Source organism: Pelmatolapia mariae, linkage group LG7 (genome assembly GCF_036321145.2).
Source record: "Pelmatolapia mariae isolate MD_Pm_ZW linkage group LG7, Pm_UMD_F_2, whole genome shotgun sequence".
Classification (NCBI taxonomy): domain Eukaryota; kingdom Metazoa; phylum Chordata; class Actinopteri; order Cichliformes; family Cichlidae; genus Pelmatolapia; species Pelmatolapia mariae.
The window spans coordinates 50,216,732-50,240,032 of NC_086233.1; the positions used below are offsets into that span (position 1 = coordinate 50,216,732).

The following is a 23,301-nucleotide window of genomic DNA, read 5'->3' on the forward strand; positions in this document are numbered from 1 at the left end:
TAACGATTTTTTAAATAGAGTGAATAAGTAAAAAGATTTATTCAAATACTATAAAACTGAATGTTGCATTCGAGTATTTCTATTTTAAGTGGTAAGTTAATTTTCAAATTGACACTTTTTAGCGCCAAGAGTTCACACACAAAATATAGCGAGCGATGCACGTAACAGTAATCGAGCAAAATTCTTAAGACAACTTTTATTTTTCAAATTTTGGTAGAAAAATGCGAGATAGCTGCAGTGATGTATTGAAACATCTGCAAAATGAAATGCAAATACAGTATATAAAGGCAAAAACAGTCTGTGGAGTTCTGGTGAGCTTGAAAGTCCAGATTTGGTGTGACCACCTTTAGTCTTTTTAACTCTCTTAGGCAAGCTTTCTTATAATTTCTAAAGTAGTCTTTAGAAATAGTTCTTAAGGCTTCTTGAAGGACATTTAAAGCTCTTCTTTGGATGTTTGCTGCCTTTTCTTCTGTTCTCTGTGAAGATGATCCCACACAGCTCTACTGTGTGTTTTTCTATCCAGGTTTATTTTTACTGTACTGGCAGTATGTTTGCAAATAAGACACTCGCCAGATGGTAAAGCATGGTGGATCCAAGTCTACAGTGGCTTGCAAAAGTATCCGGCCCCCTTGAACTTTTCCACATTTTGTCACATTACAGCCACAAACATGAATCAATTTTATTGGAATTCCACGTGAAAGACCAATACAAAGTGGTGTACACGTGAGAAGTGGAACGAAAATCATACATGATTCCAAACATTTTTTACAAATAAATAACTGAAAAGTGGGGTGTGCGTAATTATTCAGCCCCCTGAGTCAATACTTTGTAGAACCACCTTTTGCTGCAATTCCAGCTGCCAGTCTTTTAGGGTATGTCTCTACAAGCGTTGCACATCTAGAGACTGAAATTCTTGCCCATTCTTCTTTGTAAAACAGCTCCAGCTCAGTCAGATTAGATGGACAGCGTTTGTGAACAGCAGTTTTCAGATCTTGCCACAGATTCTCGATTGGATTTAGATCTGGACTTTGACTGGGCCATTCTAACACATGGATATGTTTTGTTTTAAACCATTCCATTGTTGCCCTGGCTTTATGTTTAGGGTCGTTGTCCTGCTGGAAGGTGAACCTCCGCCCCAGTCTCAAGTCTTTTGCAGACTCCAAGAGGTTTTCTTCCAAGATCGCCCTGTATTTGGCTCCATCCATCTTCCCATCAACTCTGACCAGCTGCCCTGTCCCTGCTGAAGAGAAGCACCCCCAGAGCATGATGCTGCCACCACCATATTTGACAGTGGGGATGGTGTGTTCAGAGTGATGTGCAGTGTTAGTTTTCCGCCACACATAGCATTTTGCATTTTGGCCAAAAAGTTCCATTTTGGTCTCATCTGACCAGAGCACCTTCTTCCACATGTTTGCTGTGTCCCCCACATGGCTTGTGGCAAACTGCAAACGGGACTTCTTATGGTTTTCTGTTAACAATGGCTTTCTTCTTGCCACTCTTCCATAAAGGCCAACTTTGTGCAGTGCACGACTAATAGTTGTCCTATGGACAGATTCCCCCACCTGAGCTGTAGATCTCTGCAGCTCATCCAGAGTCACCATGGGCGTCTTGGCTGCATTTCTGATCACTGCTCTCCTTGTTCGGCCTGTGAGTTTAGGTGGACGGCCTTGTCTTGGTAGGTTTACAGTTGTGCCATACTCCTTCCATTTCTGAATGATCGCTTGAACAGTGCTCTGTGGGATGTTCAAGGCTTGGGAAATCTTTTTGTAGCCCAAGCCTGCTTTAAATTTCTCAATAACTTTATCCCTGACCTGTCTGGTGTGTTCTTTGGACTTCATGGTGTTGTTGCTCCCAATATTCTCTTAGACAACCTCTGAGGCCGTCACAGGGCAGCTGTGGAGCTGTTTTGCAAAGAAGACTGGGCAAGGATTTCAGTCTCTAGATGTGCAAAGCTGGTAGAGACATACCCTAAAAGACTGGCAGCTGTAATTGCAGCAAAAGGTGGTTCTACAAAGTATTGACTCAGGGGGCTGAATAATTACGCACACCCCACTTTTCAGTTATTTATTTGTAAAAAATGTTTGGAATCATGTATGATTTTCGTTCCACTTCTCACGTGTACACCACTTTGTATTGGTCTTTCACGTGGAATTCCAATAAAATTGATTCATGTTTGTGGCTGTAATGTGACAAAATGTGGAAAAGTTCAAGGGGGCCGAATACTTTTGCAAGCCACTGTATCTGTGTTCATAATTCTATCAATTTTGACAAGACCACCCAAGACCTTTGGCTAAATTGCAGCCCCAAACCGTAACAGAGCCTCCACTGTGTTTTACAGATGACTGTAGACACTCACTGCTGTGCCTCTCTCCTGACTGGTTTCATACAAATAGGTGATTATTTGACCCCCCCCTCCCGTTACCACTTATTTTCTGTCCAGTTCCTGTATACAGTAATTTGACATACCTCCGACTTTTGTCCTTGTTTCCCTTCCTTTAAAATTATTTCTTTACAGCCATCCTTCCACTGACACCATTTTTGATGAGACTGGTGAACAGTAGATGGATCAGCTGAGGGGTCAGTTCTCTTGCATCTCTACCTTCGTCAGATCTTTGCTGGATATTTTCCTGTTTCTTAAGAACATATTGTATCTGCTGTATGTTTTAGTCCTTCCATTTTTTTCTTTTGTCCTCCACTGGTCGAGTTTCTTCCAAGCCATGAAGTTTTTGGCTAATGGGTCATCTTGCTAGTGTAAAAATAGAATTTTATGCCTGATAACTGTGTTATCTTTGGCATTTTCCTTCATCCAGCTAAAGAAACTGGGACAAATTAAGAGTGTTTGTAAGGATGCTTGTAGCAAAGTGTCTGACAATACAATTTAAATTAGGTTCTTTGCTAAGTTGTCTGTTATGTGTTCATCCCTTGAGTTAGGTGCATTTTTTAAATGTTTCATAGGTCAGTGTTAAGGGGCTCAGCAAATTATAAATCATGGTCAGGTACTGGGACTGACTGAAAATTGTTGAAAATGTTAAAAAAAAAATTAATCAAATCAAATTTAATCAAATAAAAAAAGATTATGTGGATTCTGCTGCCAAAAACTTTACATAGAGGGAGATGTGATATATTAAGAGCATTGTTTTATGTCAGTGAGGGCAACCAAATTGCAACAACCTAAATGTGGGACAAAAATTGTTTGCGTTGGAAATGTTACTAATAGCTTGAGGCATTTGGCATGTAGATCCACTGTTCTCAACTACCTCACTAAATAAACACCGTGAGCATAAAAGTTCTTTTTCCCCCTGCCGTGATAGTCTCCTGTCATGTATTCTTTTTTTTATCCCAATAACTTTTAAAAATGTTGTTATTTCAACTACCTTTTTGTCTAGCGTTTGGCTTTCAGTGTGAGGCATGCATCATTTTGCTACAGGTTTGTGAGGCTCACACTGTAGTTGTGATAACCATCCACAAAAATCCAATCTGTGACTTTGTGGTGACTCACAATGTTCCACCTTGAGCATATAGCAAAGGCAGAAAAACACGGTGATCTGTTAACGAGACTCGTGATGAGAGTCACTGGATTTTAGAAAAATATCTGCTGACTTTTGAAAAATAGTGCCAGTATAAGTTTAAGCCTCAGTGTAAGACTAGGTTTAGGTCAGGGGTAACTAACACACAATAAAATACATGGATCAGATAAATATGAATAAATAACAGTGACATTTTTCAATTTTTTTTTAACTAATCTTCCTTCAAAATGAATTATTTATAAATGAACTAGCATGTTAGTTACATTAGCCGTATACAAGAACTGACACTCACTGATGTTCATTTGAGAGACAAATAATTTATTAGATTGCATTCGAAAGCTGACACTTGTAATGACCCAGCTTTGTCCAGGCCTGTTGAGTGTGTGTGTGTGCGTTCTCTTTGTGTTCCTTTAGCTGCCTGGTAGGTGGAGTTAACCAGTGCAATCTGAATCCCGGGCCAGCCCCTTCTGCCATATTTATGCACCGACTTTCTCAGTCTGTGCTCTCTCTACTTTTCTGGTTGGCTTGTAAGTTTAGATTTTTAAAACCATGCATCACTTTCCCGTCATCAGCAAAGCACACGAAACTGCAGACACGCTATAAACACTGACCAATTTTTTGTTACATTTGAAAGCGTTCACACTTTAAACCTCTTCAGTCAGTTTTATTTAGTGAATTAGAAAATGATTGGTGGGTCAGCTAGCACCAGACGTCCTGTGGGTTGTAAATTGATACACGTCTTTCACCTGTTTCTTTTTCTTGTGTTTTTGTCAATTATTATGCAGATTTGTCAATATATCCTTATATATTCTAAATAATCCTATTTGTATGCTTGTAATAATTATAGTATTACTCTGTTGTACTTTTTTAAATACACTGGGTAGATTTACGTAGCGCTTTGTTCTCTGTGATTTCACAAATTGGCACGATATTAAGCTGAGTCTCGCAAATGACGTCATGTATGAATGCAGGACTGTTACAAGGTGTGGCACAGTCACACTCTGTTATTAAGCTGGGCCACACCCCAGTTTTATCTAGTTTGCTTTATTCCAGCTCTTAGCAACTATGAGTCACTGTATCCAAAACAAAAGTGATATAGAGCGTGATAGTAAGACGCGTTACCTGCATGTCTGCACCATCTACCTAGCTTAATGTGATAAGATTAGGGGAAAGAAAAACACAGGATAAACACAGTAATGGTTTCTATCTGACTGGATCAAACTGTACAAAGACATTACAGCTCTTATTGCTTTGTCTGCTTCCTCCTATTGTGTGAATGCATTTGAACATATAAGAAAAAGAGAAATATTACACTTCATCCATCTAAAGCTTATTTTTTCACTAATTTTCCCGTGATTATGCGATTTCATCTTGCTAATAACGTTAAAGATTTCATTTCTCCAAAAGCAAATCAATCTCAGTGCATTTACATTGAAACACATGCAGTAGGTGATCTATGGAAACATGACCTCCTTCCTCAGATTAGTAACTGAAAAATCACTTTTTACATATTTCCTCACACACTCTCCAAACCCGTTCTCTCTGACTTCCCCTCTATTGTCAAAGCACATTTATAAGCAGAAACGGTTGGCTGCTTCACATGTAGGAGATAAATGAAGCGCCGAGTGATGCTGCAAATCTTTCAATTCCACAGTTAATGAAATTCAAAAGAATATTACTTCATGGTCCAAACAGCAGGAAACATGATGCACTGAGTATAAATGTCTGTTCATAAGTTCTGACTTACCATTACCACTGAAGTGGAGTTGAGTGTGGAGGTTCTCTCTCTGCAAACGTTTACCTGTTCTGACCTGATCTGGGGGGAATTAGAAAGTATAAGTTATATCCACTGTCACCGCCCAGAAAATTATAATTCCACTAAATGCAGAGGTACAGAAAACAAAGAGGTGAGTCAAATGGGAGTAAGACATTGTGGGGCGTGAAAAAGATAGACAGTTGTCAGTGATTCCGAGGAAGAGCGGCAAATGAAAACGAAAGACAAACTTTTTTTTTTTTAACTGAACTTTTGCCTCTGCTTCTGAGGCTCCCTGAGAACACAGAGCAGGTTTTGTAATGTGAATTGCTTTTAAATATCTCTGTTTATGTTGCTTTACGGCTCGATGTTAGTGCAATTTTTAAGAATTTCTGTTAGGATGTTGCAACATTTCATTGATGAGTCACTCAGTCAGTAATTAAAGCATTGGAGCAACTGTTACACTGAATTCTCAGCACAGACCAGAGGCGCTGAGTGACAGAAATCTACATAGAGGGTACTGACTCAGGGCAGCGCATGTCTGCGTGTGTGCGTCAGAGAAGCTGATGGTAAGAGAAAGACACCCTTGCTCTGCGTGCTGCCTCATGCATCATTAGAAACCATCTGTTTGTTTGTGGTAATCTCTGAAACCTATGACTAGAAGCATGAAGACACCCAGACATTAGAAAAGCATAGAAATAAAAAAAATAATAGAAACCAGACATTCAGACATGAAGACGCACAAATTGGTTGTCATGCCTGCATCATTTCTGCTGTGTGTTTTGTTGGTATTTTTCAGGTCGGAGCGAACTACAGGTCAAATTTTATTTCATTTGTGATTTTTATTTGTAAAGATTTTCTTCCATAAAGATATTAATGAGCAAAGTAAAAATCAAGAAAAGTCAGTTTATTGATTGACCATGAAAATAATCTATTATAATCTATTATTTCTTCATTATAAAGTTTTGACCTCAAGTGTTTGGACAGCTCTGCTTCTCCAGTTCAATTCTGCCAGGGTCTGTGCATATTTGATGTGAAATGAATAAACTGACACTAGACTGATGTCTCAATTTTAATTTGAGTCAGTTTACGTCACTATTCACAGGTGAGATAGGTGGAAAAAATATCACAGCTGTCCCAGGGCACACACTGGACAGGTCACTTATCTATAGCACGGCTAACATTGATAGACAGATAACCATTAACATCTTTGCTCAATTTAGAATCACGTGTTAACCCAAGCCAAAGTCTTTGGACTGTGGGAGAAAACTGGAGGATGTAAATTTGAACCCAGAACCTTCTTGCTGTGAGTTGACATTGCAACAATCATCCCACCATGCCATCTGAAAACTGACATGTACATATTAGATAGAGGAAAACTGACTGATGACATGGTTGACTGTGATCGATAATTCTCTTTCGGATCCAGGATGTCCGCATGGGAAGACTTCAGGATCACAACCTGAGAGGATTTACCACACGAAACAACCTAAAACAAACCCCTAAAAGCCCAGATTACAGCTGACAAAACCTCATACCATCACAAATTTATCAAAGCTCTCAGTGCCAAAGCCACTAGAGAGTTTTCTAGATGAATTGCTGCAATATTCTCACCTGGCTCGGTTAAGCACCTGATTTCAGTTTCACTCATCTGCAGCTGACCTGCTGAGGATCAAACTAAAGAGAGAGAGAAAATAATCTATTATAATCTATTATCCAGAAGCAAACAAAAGCTGAAAGCATCTGCCTCTTACACTCCTTAAAACTGATTTAATGAAAAATGTTTACTTAATCTAATGGTATGGACTTCTCACTGTATCAGACACAGGCCCATTCTGCACACAATGAGCACTCTGACTTTTTATACTTAGGTATTTCACCTGCGTAGGATTACAAATGCAATTTTTTTTTTACTTTACTATTTCAGATGATTAAATCATTCAGATCCCAGGTGCACCAAACACATCCCCGTTTGGCTAATTTGTTTCTTTTTTTCTTTTTTAAATAAAGCAATGTCTTGACATACGTACAATTAGGTACACTAGAATAAGGGAGTAACAAGTCTGATTTTTACAGGAAACAAAGAAATAATTATAGTGTGGTTACTTCCCGGATCGATTACTGCAACCCTCTTCTTTTTGGTCTTAGTCAAAAATCTATCCATAAGCTTCAACGTGTCCAGAACTCTGCTGCTCGTATTATCACCAGAACCTCCTCTATGCACCACATCACCCCTGCCCTGCAGCAGCTTCACTGGTTGAATACCACATCAATTTCAAGATACTTTGTACACCTTCAAGGCTTTCCATCATCTCTTGCCTTCATACCTCTCTGACCTGGTTCAAGTCACCATTCCTTCTCGGTGTCTCAGATCCTCTTCCCGTCCCTTTCCCCCGGCTAGCCACCATGGGGCGCAGGGCTTTCTGTTGCTCTGCCCCTCGTCTTTGGAACTCCCTTCCTCCTGAGATAAGAAACATGACTTCCCTCCCTCTTTTTAAGTCCAGACTCAAAACTCACCTATTCACATTAGCCTATTCCACATACATTTTTCCATCCTGCTACTTTGAAATATTTTATTTATTTGCTAAACGTTGTATCCTTATTATTTTGTAAATTGTTGTTTGTTGTTGTTATTGCTTGTGTACAGTGTCTTTGAGTGTTTTGAAAGGCGCTTTCTTAAATAAAATGTATTATTATTATTATTATTATTATTATTATTATTATTATTAACATAACAACATTAAAAGAATGCTGTAAAAAAAATTAAAGACATAAAAAGGCATGCTAACACACTCCATAATATGTCTTATGTCCCAAAACATGCAGTGTACTTCTGATGTATGAAGGGGAAAGGTTTGATTATTTTTCTGCAAAATTACCAGGAAATTAGGCTGTACTTAAATTTACTTACAGTATAATTATTTATTTTTTCCTATGAAAAATTGACTTGTTTACTCCCTTGTTCTAGTGTATCTATTTCAAATAAAACACACTAAAACTGCCTTTCAATTAAAGTTGGATTACACCCTTGGTTGCAGGCCGTATTATAAAGTGTTAGCTTTATCTGTGAGATCTGTCACAAAGGCCCAGGTTTTTGAGTTTCTGTGATAAATTATGATACATTTTAGTTTGGAGGATCATTTATGTTGTGTTTGCTCTTTTTGCATAATGGGTTGTCTTGTTTATATTTTACCTTTGTCTTCCAAATGTCTTTGTGTACCTTGGTTAAGTAGTATACTAGTATTTAGTTTATCCACCTTTGTGTTTTTGGTCCTTCTTTGCTTCCTGTGTGAAGTTGCTCTTGTGGGAAGTTACTCCCCTTTCATTTGTGTCCATCTTCCTGTTTGATTTTGATGAAGCTATTCTGTGTTTTATGTTAGATTTCACTTCCTTTATCTAATTTTCATGATTAGCTTCAACTGTCCTCCCACCTATTTCCTATCTCCTCATTAGCTGGCATGCGTGTGCATACATTGTCTGAGTCTTCCCTTGTTCTTCGTTGCATCAACATGTATGGTTGTGTGTTTCCTTGTTCTGTTTCTCCCCCAGATATTCCTAGTTTTCAGAGTACTTGCTTCTGTTTAACTGCACTTTGTATTTTTGTTCAAGAGTTCAACATTAAAAGTGCTTTTTTGAGTTTATCCTCTGTCTCCTGAGTCCAGCGTTCTAGTTCACATCATGCCTCTCAGCCGTACCCTGACAATAATTGGTCACCTCACTAAAAAATAAAAACTTTCAATGTCCTTTAAGACACACACAATCAAACAGTCCATTTAAAGAGAACCCAGGGTCTGCTGGAGCATTTAAACCTGAGTGACGCCAGAAGGAGGTGCGAAGGTTGTAGGCGTGGATGATTTTTCAACAGGTGAAAGTTAATCTAATTTGCCTGCCAAACCTCAGTGCTGAATCAAACATCCAGCCAAGATGTGATTAATGGCCACTGATTACACCCATGTGTGGTAACAGAACATCCCAGAGCAAACCCATGGGCATTGCTGTGCTTCTGTCACAGCTTCCACTCCTCTGGCTTTCCATGAAATTTTGGGTGCAAACGTCAGGAGGCAGTTTCCAATTAGCCACAAGATCATTAATGAGATCAAAGTTTGTTTGTTTGTTTGTTTGTTTTTTTTACAGGAAATGCAGCTTCCACAAATTGTATCCTCCACTCTCACTGTAACGCGCTGTTATCTAAATAATATTGCATTAGGATTTTCTTTCAACTTGGAACCAAAGTACACGCCCTCAAGCAACAGACCAAAGTCAGGCTAAGTGTGTGGGCTTGCACATAACAACACACAATGATATGATAACAGAAATCAAAGAACAACATGCCAGAGATTGTCAACCAGCAAAATGTAGGTTTAAAAACACGTGAGATGAGCACAAATGCTGCCTTCTCTGATGAGAAAGCAGCCAGAGCAAACATGTGTACCGGGTGTGTCTGCCAAAGGGCCAGAAAGACAAGTCAGTTCACTTTTTAACTGAAGTGACTCTGCTGCTGCTGAGGGTGGGGGGTGCTGAGTGAGCAAGAAGCTAACAGTGCCACCCGGTGGTGACTCACATCAAAAACGGCAGGCCTGTGAGCAGGTTTGAAACAAGGCGGCAATCAAGAAGAAACTTAAAGAGCGAGATGGTTCAACAGAGCGGACTCCTTAATGTTGAACAGAGAGCTCACGTACGGCATGTTCTATACTGAAAAGCTCACAGTGTAGAAACTGGATGTTTTTGTGAAGATGTGGATTCACATGGACAACCTGGACATGGCTCAAAGATGCAAACTGTTTAAAAAATGTCCAAGTTGCATATTTTTCCTCCTGGATAATTATTAATAATAATAAATAATAATAAAATTTTATTTATATAGCACCTTTCGAGACAGAGTCACAAAGTGCTGCACATAAGATAACAAATAATAAAAAGGTAAAACAGACAATATAAAACAGGCAAAAATTAACCAAAAACAGGTTTAAAAAGGTGAGTTTTGAGTTGTTTTTTAAAAACAACTACCAAGTCCACGGTTTTTAATGTATGAGGGAGAGAGTTTCACAGTCTCGGGGCCACAGCAGCAAAAGCTCTGTCACCCTTAGTTCTCATCTTAGTCTGTTTTATAGCAAGTAAGCCCTGATCAGATGACCTCAGGGACATAGGGCTGTAGCAGATCGGAGATGTAGGGTGGTGCCAGTCCATGCAAGGCTCTGAATGTCAAGACCAGGATCTTAAAATGTACTCTAAATTCAACAGGAAGCCAACAGTGATGCAGCAGTGATGAATGTAGTGGCTTCCTGGTAGGAAATAAGAACTGAGACATTACCAAATGAGAGTAATAAGGTTAACTTCAGTTAAGAGAAGATGGTTTTTGACCTGCTGTGATTTAAATTTGGAAGTGTGGCTCTGCGTTGAGACCTTCCTCCTTATTCCACAAGCATTAGCAAATCCTTAGTCAGGGAGAGCTCGACAAGGATTCAGACACAATATAGTAAGGAGGAGCTGGGTTGCCAAGTGGCTTCCAGAGGCTAAAGTGACTTAAATACTACATCTTTTATGAGACTTGCTCATGCATACTATTTTGGAAGTGCGTGCTAGCACTGAGATTAGCACAACCAGTCACACGGAGTGGCGGCTATCTGCTATGACCAGTTGGGCGTGACGGGGGGGAGATAGAACAAAAGACAGAAACGACAGATGTGTTTCTCTTTTGTTAAATGTTGTTATTTTTGTTTTTAATTTAACCAATGGGAAGCAATGTGAGAAAATCCCTAAGACATAAGAAAGCACTTCAACCTATAGATCACAAGCAATGATGCAAGAAAGCCAGCCCCTGAGGGCCAAAAGCCAGTGCACTCCCACTGCCAGCCCGAGCCTGGGTAAGTGAGGAGGATCGCGTCAGGCCATAAATCTTTGCCAAATCAAATATGTGAATAAGAAGGTTAATCCTCTGTGACAACACCTAAAGGGAGTAGTCAAAAAAGAAAAAAGAAAAGAAAAAAAGACAAAGACAAAGATGAAGACGAATCAATGGTACAAGAGAGTTAGCATAATTTATTAGAGTTATTAAAACCGGTTATGAGCGAAGATATTGATGTTTTATCCTGTTTTTTTAAAGAAAGGTGTTTAGTAAGTTCAGGTAGGAAGAACCACACAGCGGACTGAAAACATACTCGCCGATTCTTTTTTTGTTATTTGAGCAAAACAGAATATTTCCTTCAACTGTTGAAAGCCTGCCACTTAAATTACTATCACACTGAAGCAAGATGCAACAATCAATCAGGGAATACACTAACTCCTGTCATGAACATATGAGAAGTATATGTACAATTTATACATCCGTAAAAACAGAATTAATGACTGACAGATAAATATTTCACAACAAATTGTATGTATAAAAGATTTATAATGAAGACATTTTCCATGATAAATAAGGAAAATCTCACTGCTAGAAACTACGATACTGTCTAAATAGTTAGTGAAGACAGATCTTAAAAACAGCTTTCAATTTTCTAGAAAATAAAACAAATGCAGAAATATCCATCTTGTGACTTAAGCATGAAGAAGTGGAGCCGATGCACAGAAACACACAACAAAATGATTCCAATACAGGATGGTGCGGCTCTTGCTGCTTGTTGGACTGCTAGTATACTCCGGGGCTATTGCGGATCCCACAGCAGAGCACCATGGTGAAGATCATCTCAAAGATCTAAATGTGAAAGATGAAAGCAGTTTAATTCAAAGGGAGTATTCCAGTACCTGCAATGTTATCACAGCGGATGAAAGCAGAGATTTAGACAAATGCATTTTCAATCTAATACCCACCATGATGACAGCAACGACCAAGGCGGCCAGACCAATGACGTAGAGCTTCTCAGAGAAGAGCTCGACCAGTTTATAATGACAGCTCTGACAGGGAGAAAGAGGGAAAATAAGGAATGCTGACCACACCATAGTAATGAATGAGAACTTTCTGTCCTTCACTCTGCACACAAACTGTTACAGCTCACTAATAACTGAGAGCAGAGCCTGCAGTCAAAACAAGGTGCAGAATATCCGCTTATTCTGACCAGTTTTCTGAATGGTGAATTAAATGATTTCTGATAGCAATTTTCATACTAACAGTTATAAGAGGATACAAGTCATTGTTAATGGTATCACCAAGTTTGGTCATTTACTAAATATGATGAGGTGTATCCTTGCATGTGTCATGTCAGAATCCCCAAACTCTCTTTAAAATCACAATGAAAAGTAATTGTCAAAGAATAAAAATCTGACATTTTAGCCATATTTTACTGTGTTTTTCTATTCGTGCATCTGTGTATGCTTTCACTGCAACGGCACTGTGTATGGGATCATTGCCATGCTGAAAAATGAAGCCCTTGCCAATCAGACGTTTTTCATACAATATTAAAGTCTGATTCTACTTTTCTGTGTTCAGAATTTCAGCAATTCAAGATTTCCAACACCACTGACTGAAATGATGCCTCCATTGTGTTTTATCTATTGGTTGTAGACACTCACTGCTGTACCCGGCTTCTGACGCTGATTTTAACCCAAAGTTTCAAATGTTTTCATTCATCACTTCATTAGACCTGTTGTCACTGATTTCCAGTCCAGTTCCTGTGTATTTTGGCATACCTCAGCCTTTGCTCACTCTTTCACTTCCTTAGGCAAAACAGGAAGAATTGCCTAAGAATGGCCTCTTGATAGCCATCCTTCCACTCAGACCATTTCTGATGATGATTCAGGGAACAGTACATGGGTCAACTGAAGAGCCAGATGCATCTAGTCTTTGCTGAATGTTTCTTCCTGTTTCTTAAGGTCATGGCTCAGATACTGTTTATCTGCTATAGATAAACAGCTTTTTCTAGGCCTGTCACTTCTTTTGTTCTCCAATTGTTCACTCTCCTCAAATCTTTAAGGACACACAGCACACAGTGCTGAAATATGCTAAGTTTTTAACAAACATTTTTTTTGAGTCACCATGTTGGTGCAAAAGTGCAACTTTATGACTGTCAAACTGTGTTTTTTGTAAATTTAACAATAAAAATGGGAACAACTTTGTGTTTTTATGACAGACTGACAGCAACAGTGGCTAAAGAGGCAATTCAATATTGATTCTTTGCTAAGTTGTCTGTTATGTGTAGCTATAAGACTGGTTTGTTCCTTGAGCCTGAGGGGTGGCTTAAGAAAATTGCAAACTTGTTATACCTGAAATTTCTTAACATTAACGTTTTCTGTCTAACGCGACCGCACTGCAGTCACTGAAAAACCAACAAAATACCTGCAAATCTACAAAACTACAGGGAAAAAAATGTTTTTTTTGAATCCTACATAGTAATGAGAGCTAATCAGCTCTGCAATACTTGCTTGGTTTCAGTCCAGCTGTCCCTTAGCGAGATGTCACTGCAAATTAAGACAAATCCTAAAGGGAGTGGTCTCTCCAGAGTGACAGTCCATGATGAGTAAGGAATTACTGAATGATGTGTGCACGCATGTGATTCATTTGCTGTGGCCTTCACGGGACTAAATGTATTTTAAATGTACTTGAACATATTACATTTGGGACATGTAGCAACCCAGTTCCTTAGTAATACTTTACAGTGATTTTTTTTTTATATTACAAAAATATAATAAACAAGCTTACATTAGTATTAATGTTGTTGTTGTTATTATTATTATTATTACTACTACTAATACTTGTTTGTGTGTTAATTTATTTCGATCATGGAAACAATATACAAAGTTCATTAAGCAAAGAAAAGAAGAAAAAAAATGCTATACAAAATAAAGCTAATACATTTCAATATTGTTCTGATTTAGCTACATATTGAAAAGGAGTGGGAAGACAACAAAAGATTTGTGCATACCTGAGAGCTCAACTGAAAATCCTCTGGAGACTTTGTAGGACATAAGGTGGTGGCAAGTTGTAAAAAGAGAGCCGTGTCATCCCCTTTACCGCAGCAGTCGAGCTGAACAAGAAAGAAAACACAGGAACATGAAGTCAACAATATTTCTGTACCCTGTCATTTCAAAAACAAAGCAGCAGGGTCAAAAAAAAAAGAAAGTGATGATTTTTTTCCCCCATCATTTCGTACCGTTTTGTGGAAAACATCCAACACCTTGATGGCACTGTCTTTACTGGCAGACCCAGACACATCCATAGCCTTGATGTACGCAGAGTCGTAGAAATTGATCAGTTCTTTGGAGATCTGTGAATAATCAGGAATGGGGATGGGGTGTTTAAAAGACACAGCAACAAACAGAGACGATTCACTAGAGGAGCAGAGAAGGAACATCAATGCAGACATCAAACAAGCTGTGAACCGTGACTGTGTGTATGTGTCTGTGTGTGTAGGTGTGTGTGTGTGTGTGTGCTTACAGTGTCCCTGTTCATGAAACCCCAGATTGCTGCAGCCACTTCACAGGCAAATAGGATCACCAAAAAGAAGAAGAACTACAAATCAAAGATATTTATTTTAACTTCAGTGACTCCAAAGATTAAAATACTTTATTGTGTCACTTGTGGATAAAACGGTATACTCACTGTGCCCAGAAGGCACTGAGATTCCTGAATGGCACCATAACATCCAAGGAAGCCCACAAGCATCATAACAGCTCCCACAGCTATTAGTATGTACACACCTGTAAACGCACAGTGAGCAGGAAACTGTCCATCAACGGCTTAAAGACATTTGGTTTACCATAGCGACAGCGCATCATCAGCACCACTAGAGGGCAGCAGTGTTAGACCTGCAAGTTCCCACTGCTCATTGTTTGGGTTTTGACTTCCTGATGACTCTGTAGGATGAAACTGTTAACATCCTGAAGGTAAGATTCCAGATCCTGACTAAGAGAGGCAGAGATGACTGTGTGCTTCCCTTAGGGGAGGAAATTCCCTTGAGACACCCTCGACCCCCCTCTGTACTGACCTCTGACCTGGACCATTATACTTCCCCAGGAAACAGAAGGACAGACACTCACTGACACCCGCCCACAAATGTACACACATTTTTTTTTATTTGCAATTTAAACTGGCATTATGTGTAAAAATATATGTTTTAAATGTAAATGTCAGATAGCCATAATGGAGGCACTCCACACTAGCAAAAAGTCAATGGATGGTAATAAAGCTCCAGTTACAGCAGAGGCCTGGTTTGTGTTTTCTGCAGCTTAAAGGAAAAAACACTGTGTGGGTGCTAAAAATCTGTTTTGCATTATCGGTGTAGGATTATATAAAAAGTAAAATTACTTGAAATGCAATAAAGTCTCCTTCAGAATTACTGTGCCCTCTAATCTCTTCTCGTGTATACATGAGTTGCTTTACTTATTGGTGATAATATGAAACCAGTAATTTGACGTTTGACGTCGGTTGCCTCACATGAAGCCAAGTGTAATTGCTTTATTTACTGTTAGAGTCTCTAAAGGAAATTGACTGTGTTTTATAGATTCAGCATTTGCGTTGTAGGAAAAAATTTCTTGTGCAGCATCAGTCATGTGAAATTGTCACCTAGCAGGCGTTCCATTTAACTACACGCAGAATGAAAGCTGTGCTGTAAGCACTGTATGTACTCACTTTCTGCCACTTTTGTAGAGATCGCCTGTTAAATGGCAGCATATTTGTGTTACACCAGGAAATTTGCCCACGCAAAAGAAACGCACATACAAAAAAATAATAACTGCTATCAGTTTTCTCCAGAGGCATCACGAGAAGGGTGCGGGTGGACACTGCTCAAACACACAAAAAAATCTTAATGAAAACAAATTATCAGCATGAATAAAAAGCTAGAAGATATAACATTCCTGTCAAACTGCAATTTGTTTAATAATAATCTCATGATATTCATCCAACGAGCTCTAACTTTAAGAATCCTTTTAGAGATTTTCTGCTATTTTATAGTTTTCTTATTTCTTCTGTAGCTCGGGTTTAGATTTCAGAACATGATATTGGATAATACAACATGATAGGCACAATAAGCAAGAAATTCTCATGATACTAAACCATTCATTCATTTTCTTTCACTTATTTTATTCAGGGAGCCTATCCCAGCTCTCACGGGGTGAGCGGTGGGGTTAGGCCCTGGGCAGGTTGCCAGTATGTTGCAGTGTTAACACAGAGACAGGCATGTGTTTAGACTGTGGGAAGGCACATGCAGAAAGGTTCCAGCCTGGATTCACTCCCATGACTTTCTTGCTGTAAGGTGGCAGAACTAACCATCGCACCACCTAATATTAGACCAGTACTTCCCAAAGTTTTGGACTTGCACACCTCACTAATCTCACCTTTTAAATCTCCATGAGTACAGAAGATCTCATATTACGAGGTGATGTCCAAAGACTGGACTCCTGAACCATGTTAGAGGGGAGTGAAAAGATATCTTCAACTATGTAATTCACAAAGCACAAAAGACTCCATATAAAGGGAAAAAATTCAAACTAGGAATATGAGAATCAGTCACAGCCCTTTCTATCCTACATTTACAAACTTCAGAAGGCAGCTGCTAAAGTTAGAGCTGCTGGACTAAACTAGCAGCGTGCAGTGTACTTTTACATAAGATGTGAAGGGGGTCTTCTAGCTGTGCTTTTAGCGGGAAATGGTTCGGGAACAGTCTGTTTCTGGCTTTTCTATTCTTGTGTGCATAAAAAAACAAAGCACACCGATCCTCTAATGTGGCCTGACAGAGCAGTCTAAAAAGGGGACAGACAGTAAGTGACTCTGACTCTGTTGCATCTGCAGGCCTCCAACACCTCGCACTGTACCTCATTTATCACGCAGAACTATCTCCCATCCTTAGATCTGCGCTCTCTCTGTGTCGACTCACTACCCCTCCTTTTTCGTTCTCTTTTGTTGCGCTGTGAAACGGCTACCAGGGCCAGTAACCCGGCAATGCGGCAAAGCAGGCATTATTTCCACTGCCTTCCATTACTATGACAACACCTTTTGAAGCTTGAAGGCTATTGAGACTTTAAGGGAGACAGGCGATTTTAAACCCCCGGGGTAGTTCATTTATTTCTTGTCTCGGAGTGTAATCTCCCCAAGTGGTGGTGGTGGGGTGGGCGCAAGCTAAAAGCCCCACTTGCTCTTCTCATCCAGTATTTAAAAAGGGAAAAGTCAGGAGCAAGACAACGGAGACGAAGCCTGTTATACAGTATGTCAGTGGATAAATTATGTGAGGAGGGTTAGTTGTTTAAAAAAAGATCTATTTGGCTTTTCTCTTGTTATTTCAAAGACTTTAAAACAAAAAGGGCAGACAAAAGAGACACACAAGGACTTTTTCCATTATCCCTCTGCAGCGAAGAGTCAAATTTACACAATACTAAAATTTTTCACAATGTGTAGCAGCGATTTCAACACTTTAGCGGAGCATTTTGAAATTTTGGGAGATATTCTTATTTCCTTTTTTTCTGAGCATCTACTTTTATGACTGACTCGTGAATGTGAAGCTGGAGCTAAGAGACACAGTGTAATTAAATCTACCAACCAGAAGCTTTAAATGTCAAAGATTATCCTGTGATATGATCTCATTTGTTTAACTGTACAAAAAAGTGGGCGAACTTTAAAGGTAAGAGACGACAGCGAAAGACTCCACTAAGAAAATTGGATTTTTAAATGCCAAAAATGCTAAGATCTTAAAATTATTTAAATAAAATGAAACAACCTTTAAGGTATAATCTTTTTAGGAGATAAGGCATAAGTGCACAAGCCTAATGCTGTCTGCTGAGGTCAGTGTATGTGCAAGCAATCACTATGAGGCAGAAACTCCATTTTGCCTTTTTTCTGACCGAAGCGGCTTGTTTGAATCAGAGGTTGAACCGAAAGCCTGCATCAGGACCTAAGTGTAAGATAAATAAGGATTATTTTGAACACTGAAATCACGCAAAGCTACTCTAAAAAGTCCAAGAAAAGGGGGAGTTGCAAATGAACATAACAGATCCAATTTAAAATAAAAAAGTGGACCACCCAAAGAGCTTTTATACAGCATGCTGATATATCAGGAGCAGTTTGGGGGTTTGAATCACTGGGCTACAGAGGTGAGAATAGAGCTGTTAAAAATACAAGGAAATGTATCTACTTTCTGCCACTAAAAATAGTGGTCTAACTGGTTGGCTCCTCTCTCATTGTGATTGTACTGTCAAATATGGTGATTTATTATGAAGCCGAATGTGGGGGCATGTATAAAGACAACTGGCACTTTTAGAGTTCACAACATTGTGTAAACCTTCTGGGTTTAGTCAACTCTTGGCTAGCCTTATAAGCTTTTATCCCTTGTTTTCCAGTCCTGGCTGTAATCTCATGTTTACATACAGACATGAGAGGGGGAATTAATTCTTATCTGCCTCTAAGAGCCTCATTAAGCATGTTTTGTAGAAATGTACAGTACGAGGAGTTGTAACACTACCCAGACCAGACTACTGTCAGCTGCCACAAGTAATGGGTTCAAGCTCTGGTGAAGAGGCAGGATGGTGTGTATTTTCAGTCTTACATAAATACCACTTTGGTGTGCCAGCATGCTAAAAACATCCATTCCAAACTCTAATTTGAGGGATAATGTGCAGATGTACAAGTTTTTTTTTGAATTATGTAAGGGCGTATGTCTAAGGGACAGGGGAGGAAAAAAGAAGACGCAGTCTCTTGATCTTGCCTGGGTGGGCCCCACTTGCCGCCCTGCCTTTAAAATCACGAGTGTGTCTCGCCTCTATAAAAAGCACGGCCCGCCTTTGCTCCGTATACTTACTGAGGAGTAAGTATGGGAGCGCAGCAGGGGCCCAAATGTAAATTAATGGGCTCACTAGAGTTCACCACCACAACAAACCAAGATCACGGACCGTTGAAATTTTTAAATTGTATCATGTATTGTAGGTTTCATGGCCAACCTTAGGACTTCTGAGGGCAGTGAAGGAGACGTGCTTGCAACCCATAACCTTAGTTCATGTCGTGGGCATGACACGACACAGAAGGTTAAAAAATGCAAAACATGTGCAGTTACAGAGATGGAGCTGCGGTTCAGTAGTGCAGAACTCCTGAATTTTCCTGAGGATCAAATACTTTAAAGTGTGAACAACAGAAGGCTCATGATCGCTTCAGCTACGCTCTTAGACCACTTTCTCAAAGCCAGCATGTGTTTAAACATCTGTCTGAAGCATCTGGCCTCTCTCTTGAAAGAACATCAAGGCTGGGACTTTTTCCATAAACTGAATCAGAGATGTTCTCCTGCATGTGCCTTACAGCATGTGGACTGAGGTGTAGCTCCTGGCCCTGCTGCTTTTAATTCATGCTGCGGATGTACGCAAGTCCTGTTTCCTGGTCTTCTTAGAGGTCGTGTCACGCCTACTATTTCCTAAATATCTGGATGTCACTCACAGCTCACCATGAAGCACGTGAGTTAAATTTTTATCACTTTGTTAAATGTAAACTTTCCATCATGATAAGGATGAAAAACGAGGGCAGAGCAGTTTCCTTAGGGACTCCTCACCTTACAGGAGCTGGATAAAAGAACAACAAATATGAAGTAAAGTATCCTTAATATAGAAACCTGACTCTGAATGAGAGGGTGGTATGAGCTATAATGTAAGAGTCCGTAGATGCCAAAATGAGGCCACTTCACTCTGTGAATATTTAGCTTTGAAGCATAAAATATTAACAGCTTTCCCAACATTAAATCTGGGCACAATCTCCCTGTGGTGTTAAAGCCACCTCAAAACTGGTCCAAGAATAATCTACTTGTGGCAAAAGTTTTGAAGACCAACTCAAAACTATGATTTCCATGAGCTCTGTGTGTGTTAGGGAGGGGTGTATTTCAGTACAGTTGGTGGCTCTCAAATGTTTTCTGGTCCCACCCAAAAAAAAATTAATCCCCAACCCCTGCCCAATTTTTTTTAATACTCCTTAACAATAAAGTTCACTTTTTTTTAATTACTTCCGCCTTAAAAACATAATTACACATATTTTTCTTTTTTTTCACATTTTCTCCTGGTTGTCCACACCTCTCCTTTAGCAGCTCTCCTTGCCCCACTACACACAGTCCTGAGGACCAGTTCACTATTATTCAAATTATTGGTGTATACTCACTGATATAGAAGGTGCCCGGTGCCTGCTGATCATCAAACTGAAGAATGAGGAGGTTGCTGGTCTGACTGTCGTGGCGTAGCCACAGAGCCACTCCTAAGATCACACCTCCAGCCAGCTGTCCCAGAAAGAAACAAAAAAAGGTTTTTAATTATTTTGTTTCATATTTTTTGGTCACTTTGATGAATCCTTTATGAGGATCAGACCCACCTAAGTGTCTGAAATGAAAGTGAAAAGGAAACATGAATATTAAAATCATCCTGTAGTTTTTAAATTTTAAAGATTTTTTAGAAAAGACTCATCAGCATGTTTTACATGTGACAGCACCGTGACATCTAAGACAACATGAAACCTGACTTTCGTAAGATCAAATCCACACCAAAGCCTTTCTGCTAATATCTGTGTGTGTGTGTGTGTGTGTGTGTGTGTGTGACCTGTCCCCCTGTCATTTAAGAAAAGAAAGGACATCCTGACACCTCAGTGACCCACGACCAGACATGTCCACGCAGCATTGTTTAAAATCGCCTCAACTTTAACTCCCTGATCTCTCTTCTAAATTCTGTGTCTGATGAAGCAAAAATATCTTGACAATTGTCATCATAGAACAGCTAAAGTGCATGTAGCTCCTGTTATTGTTCACATGCCCGTGTTTATATCTGCACTTTTCTTTTCGTTTCTTTTTTGGTTTTTTTGGCCATGGCTGAAATCCATTGTTCTCAGCAAACAGGAAACGGAATCCTCAGCGTGAAAAATAGCAAAATGAGGAAGAAGGGGCTTAGAGCTTTTACAATGACAGGCACAGCAGTGAGGCCAGCAGAGGAAACACTCAATCAAGCGCAGCATGTCCAGGATATGGGCATTCTGTTCGTCCTAAAAACAAAACCACACTCTAAACAGGCAAACCAAATGGAAATCTAAAAACACCCCACACAAATGGTCGATTCTGCACTTAAAATGGATATATCTATAGTTTGCAGTGATGTACTGATGTACCCACATTAGGCTGTTTAACTACTGTGGCTTCTCCCATATTACTGAAGCAAGGAAAAAAGGGACTGCCTTGAGAAGAGCTCAGTTTACAGGGTGAATGTACTAAAATGATCATTTGGATGTGAAATTTAACACAGTGCAGTCTGAGCACTATGTTTAGGAATTAAGGAATTTGGGAATTACTCTCGGAAAAGGAAACAGTCGGAGGGAGTCTTTTTTTAAACTGAAATCTTTTTTTTTCTTTTTTCTTTTTTTGTCTGGAGTTCACAGTTAAGGTGAGCACTAGTTAAATCAACGGTGGACCTGAAGTACAGATGATGAGAGACAGGCAGAGGCAAAAAAAGAAAAGAAAAAAAAAAAAGAGTACAATCCCGGTAAAAAGATTGGGGGGGACACCAGCCAGCCTGGAGGGCTTTTACCTATCGGCTCTTTCACTCACTTTTCCCCGTTTGCTCAGTCAGGCTGAAAAGAAGTTGATGAAGGTTGGGAGAGCATTTTTAGCTCCTGCCAAGAGTTTGTGCGCTGTGCCTGTGTGGATGGATGGATGCTGCCCTTCTCCCTAAGAGGGAGCAGCTTAATTTGTAGAGCAGTTCAGGAGGGAAACTCCTCTGTGCTTATCTTTTTGAAATTATTTTAAGCTATGGTCTTCACAGATGTGTAAAAATGCAGCTGTTAAATCAGTTAAACAGAAAACGAGAGAAACAAAAGAAGAAGAAGAAGCAGAGGAAGTCTACGCTACTCAAATAAATTTAGAACTAACGTCGGAGAACAAAAAATATGGTCGACTCACCCAGAAAATAAAATTAAAGAAGAATAACATATATTTAATGCATTTCGTACAGCCCGTAACAGCCATGTTTCCAGGTCTTGTCAGCTCGTCCTTACGCCCAAATCAAACAAGTTGTGAGAGTGAGAGGAGTCTACTTCCCAGGATCACACAGTCACTGCCAAGGGGGGGCTCAGTTTGTTCGGCCAGCTGGGCTGGAAGGGCTCATACAGCAAACTCCTCCTTTATAATCAAGAGTGAAAACCGAGACGGGAGGACTGCCCACCAAGTGAAGTGGACAGGAGGTGGCCGAGTGAATAACAAGTTGCCCATCTACCCGAGCGAACAAGTAAAAAACCCAATGATTTCATAAAATGTGAACACACTAGGGAGTATTCCAGATTTAAGAAAGAAAGAACGAACGAACGAAAGAAAGAAAGAACAGTTTTCAAAGCATCTTTACATTTTTAAAATCCGCACATCTTAAATCACATATTCAAAACAGCTTTAAAAAACACCATAAAGCTATAAAATTGGCATTTTTAGAAATATCTCATTGTTTGTTTTTGTTTTGTTACTTACTTTTTTAGCTAGATTATGGAGCAATTCTGCCAACTTTAATTACTATGTTTTTTAATGTTTGAAATGATTTGGACCATAAAATTTCCTTGCTTTGAGCAGTCGCGCCCTCTGCTGGCGAATTAAACACGATCCTCAGCGACTAATTATTTAGGCGCGCTGTGCAGCACGCAGACTTGCGCAAATCTTGAATCTTCTTCGCTCTTTGTGTTCATATCTGAGCTCTCAGCTCTTATCTGAACTTGTCTGCAAACCACGAAGCTTTACCCTCTTCTAATAGTGTTTTTTTATGCTACGAGCAGATGTGCGCGTTCATGGCTTCAGGGTCACACCTTCTCCAGCCAGCTGTGCGTGAAGATGATGAAGACCTTCCCTAGCAGCATCCGGACTGTTAGAGGCGCTAACCCAGCATTTACCCTCCGGGCGACGACGTTCAGCGAGCAGCAGGAGGAGGAGGACAAGTAAAACTGAGCAACGATGATTATTTGAGCATCCTTACAGTAATTGGGGGATTTGACAGCGTGTTTTTAATAAACGCAGGGCTCTCCACTGGGCATGCTCCATCTGTGCTGAGAGAAGAGCTGTGCTCGGTGAGAATAATTGGCAGATTGGGCGTTTTTTCTTCTTTTTT

The 23,301-nt window shown here is 39.7% G+C and overlaps 1 protein-coding gene across 2 annotated transcripts; it reads right to left on the reverse strand.

The window, feature by feature from the left end:
- Positions 1–11,299: 11,299 nt before the first annotated feature.
- On the reverse strand, positions 11,300–23,095 carry LOC134631311 (CD81 antigen-like). Of its 2 annotated transcripts, none has more exons than XM_063479517.1 (8): positions 23,003–23,095; positions 20,339–20,453; positions 14,816–14,913; positions 14,651–14,725; positions 14,367–14,480; positions 14,139–14,240; positions 12,091–12,174; positions 11,300–11,974 (listed from the first exon to the last, which is right to left on the reverse strand). In XM_063479517.1, exons 1-8 carry the CDS (start codon positions 23,051–23,053, stop codon positions 11,909–11,911), a joined length of 705 nt encoding a protein of 234 aa, XP_063335587.1. In that variant the 5' UTR covers positions 23,054–23,095; the 3' UTR covers positions 11,300–11,908. The 2 variants fall into 2 exon arrangements, with proteins under 2 accessions (XP_063335587.1, XP_063335586.1); XM_063479516.1 differs by lacking the exon at positions 23,003–23,095 and adding an exon at positions 22,116–22,300.
- Positions 23,096–23,301: the final 206 nt, after the last annotated feature.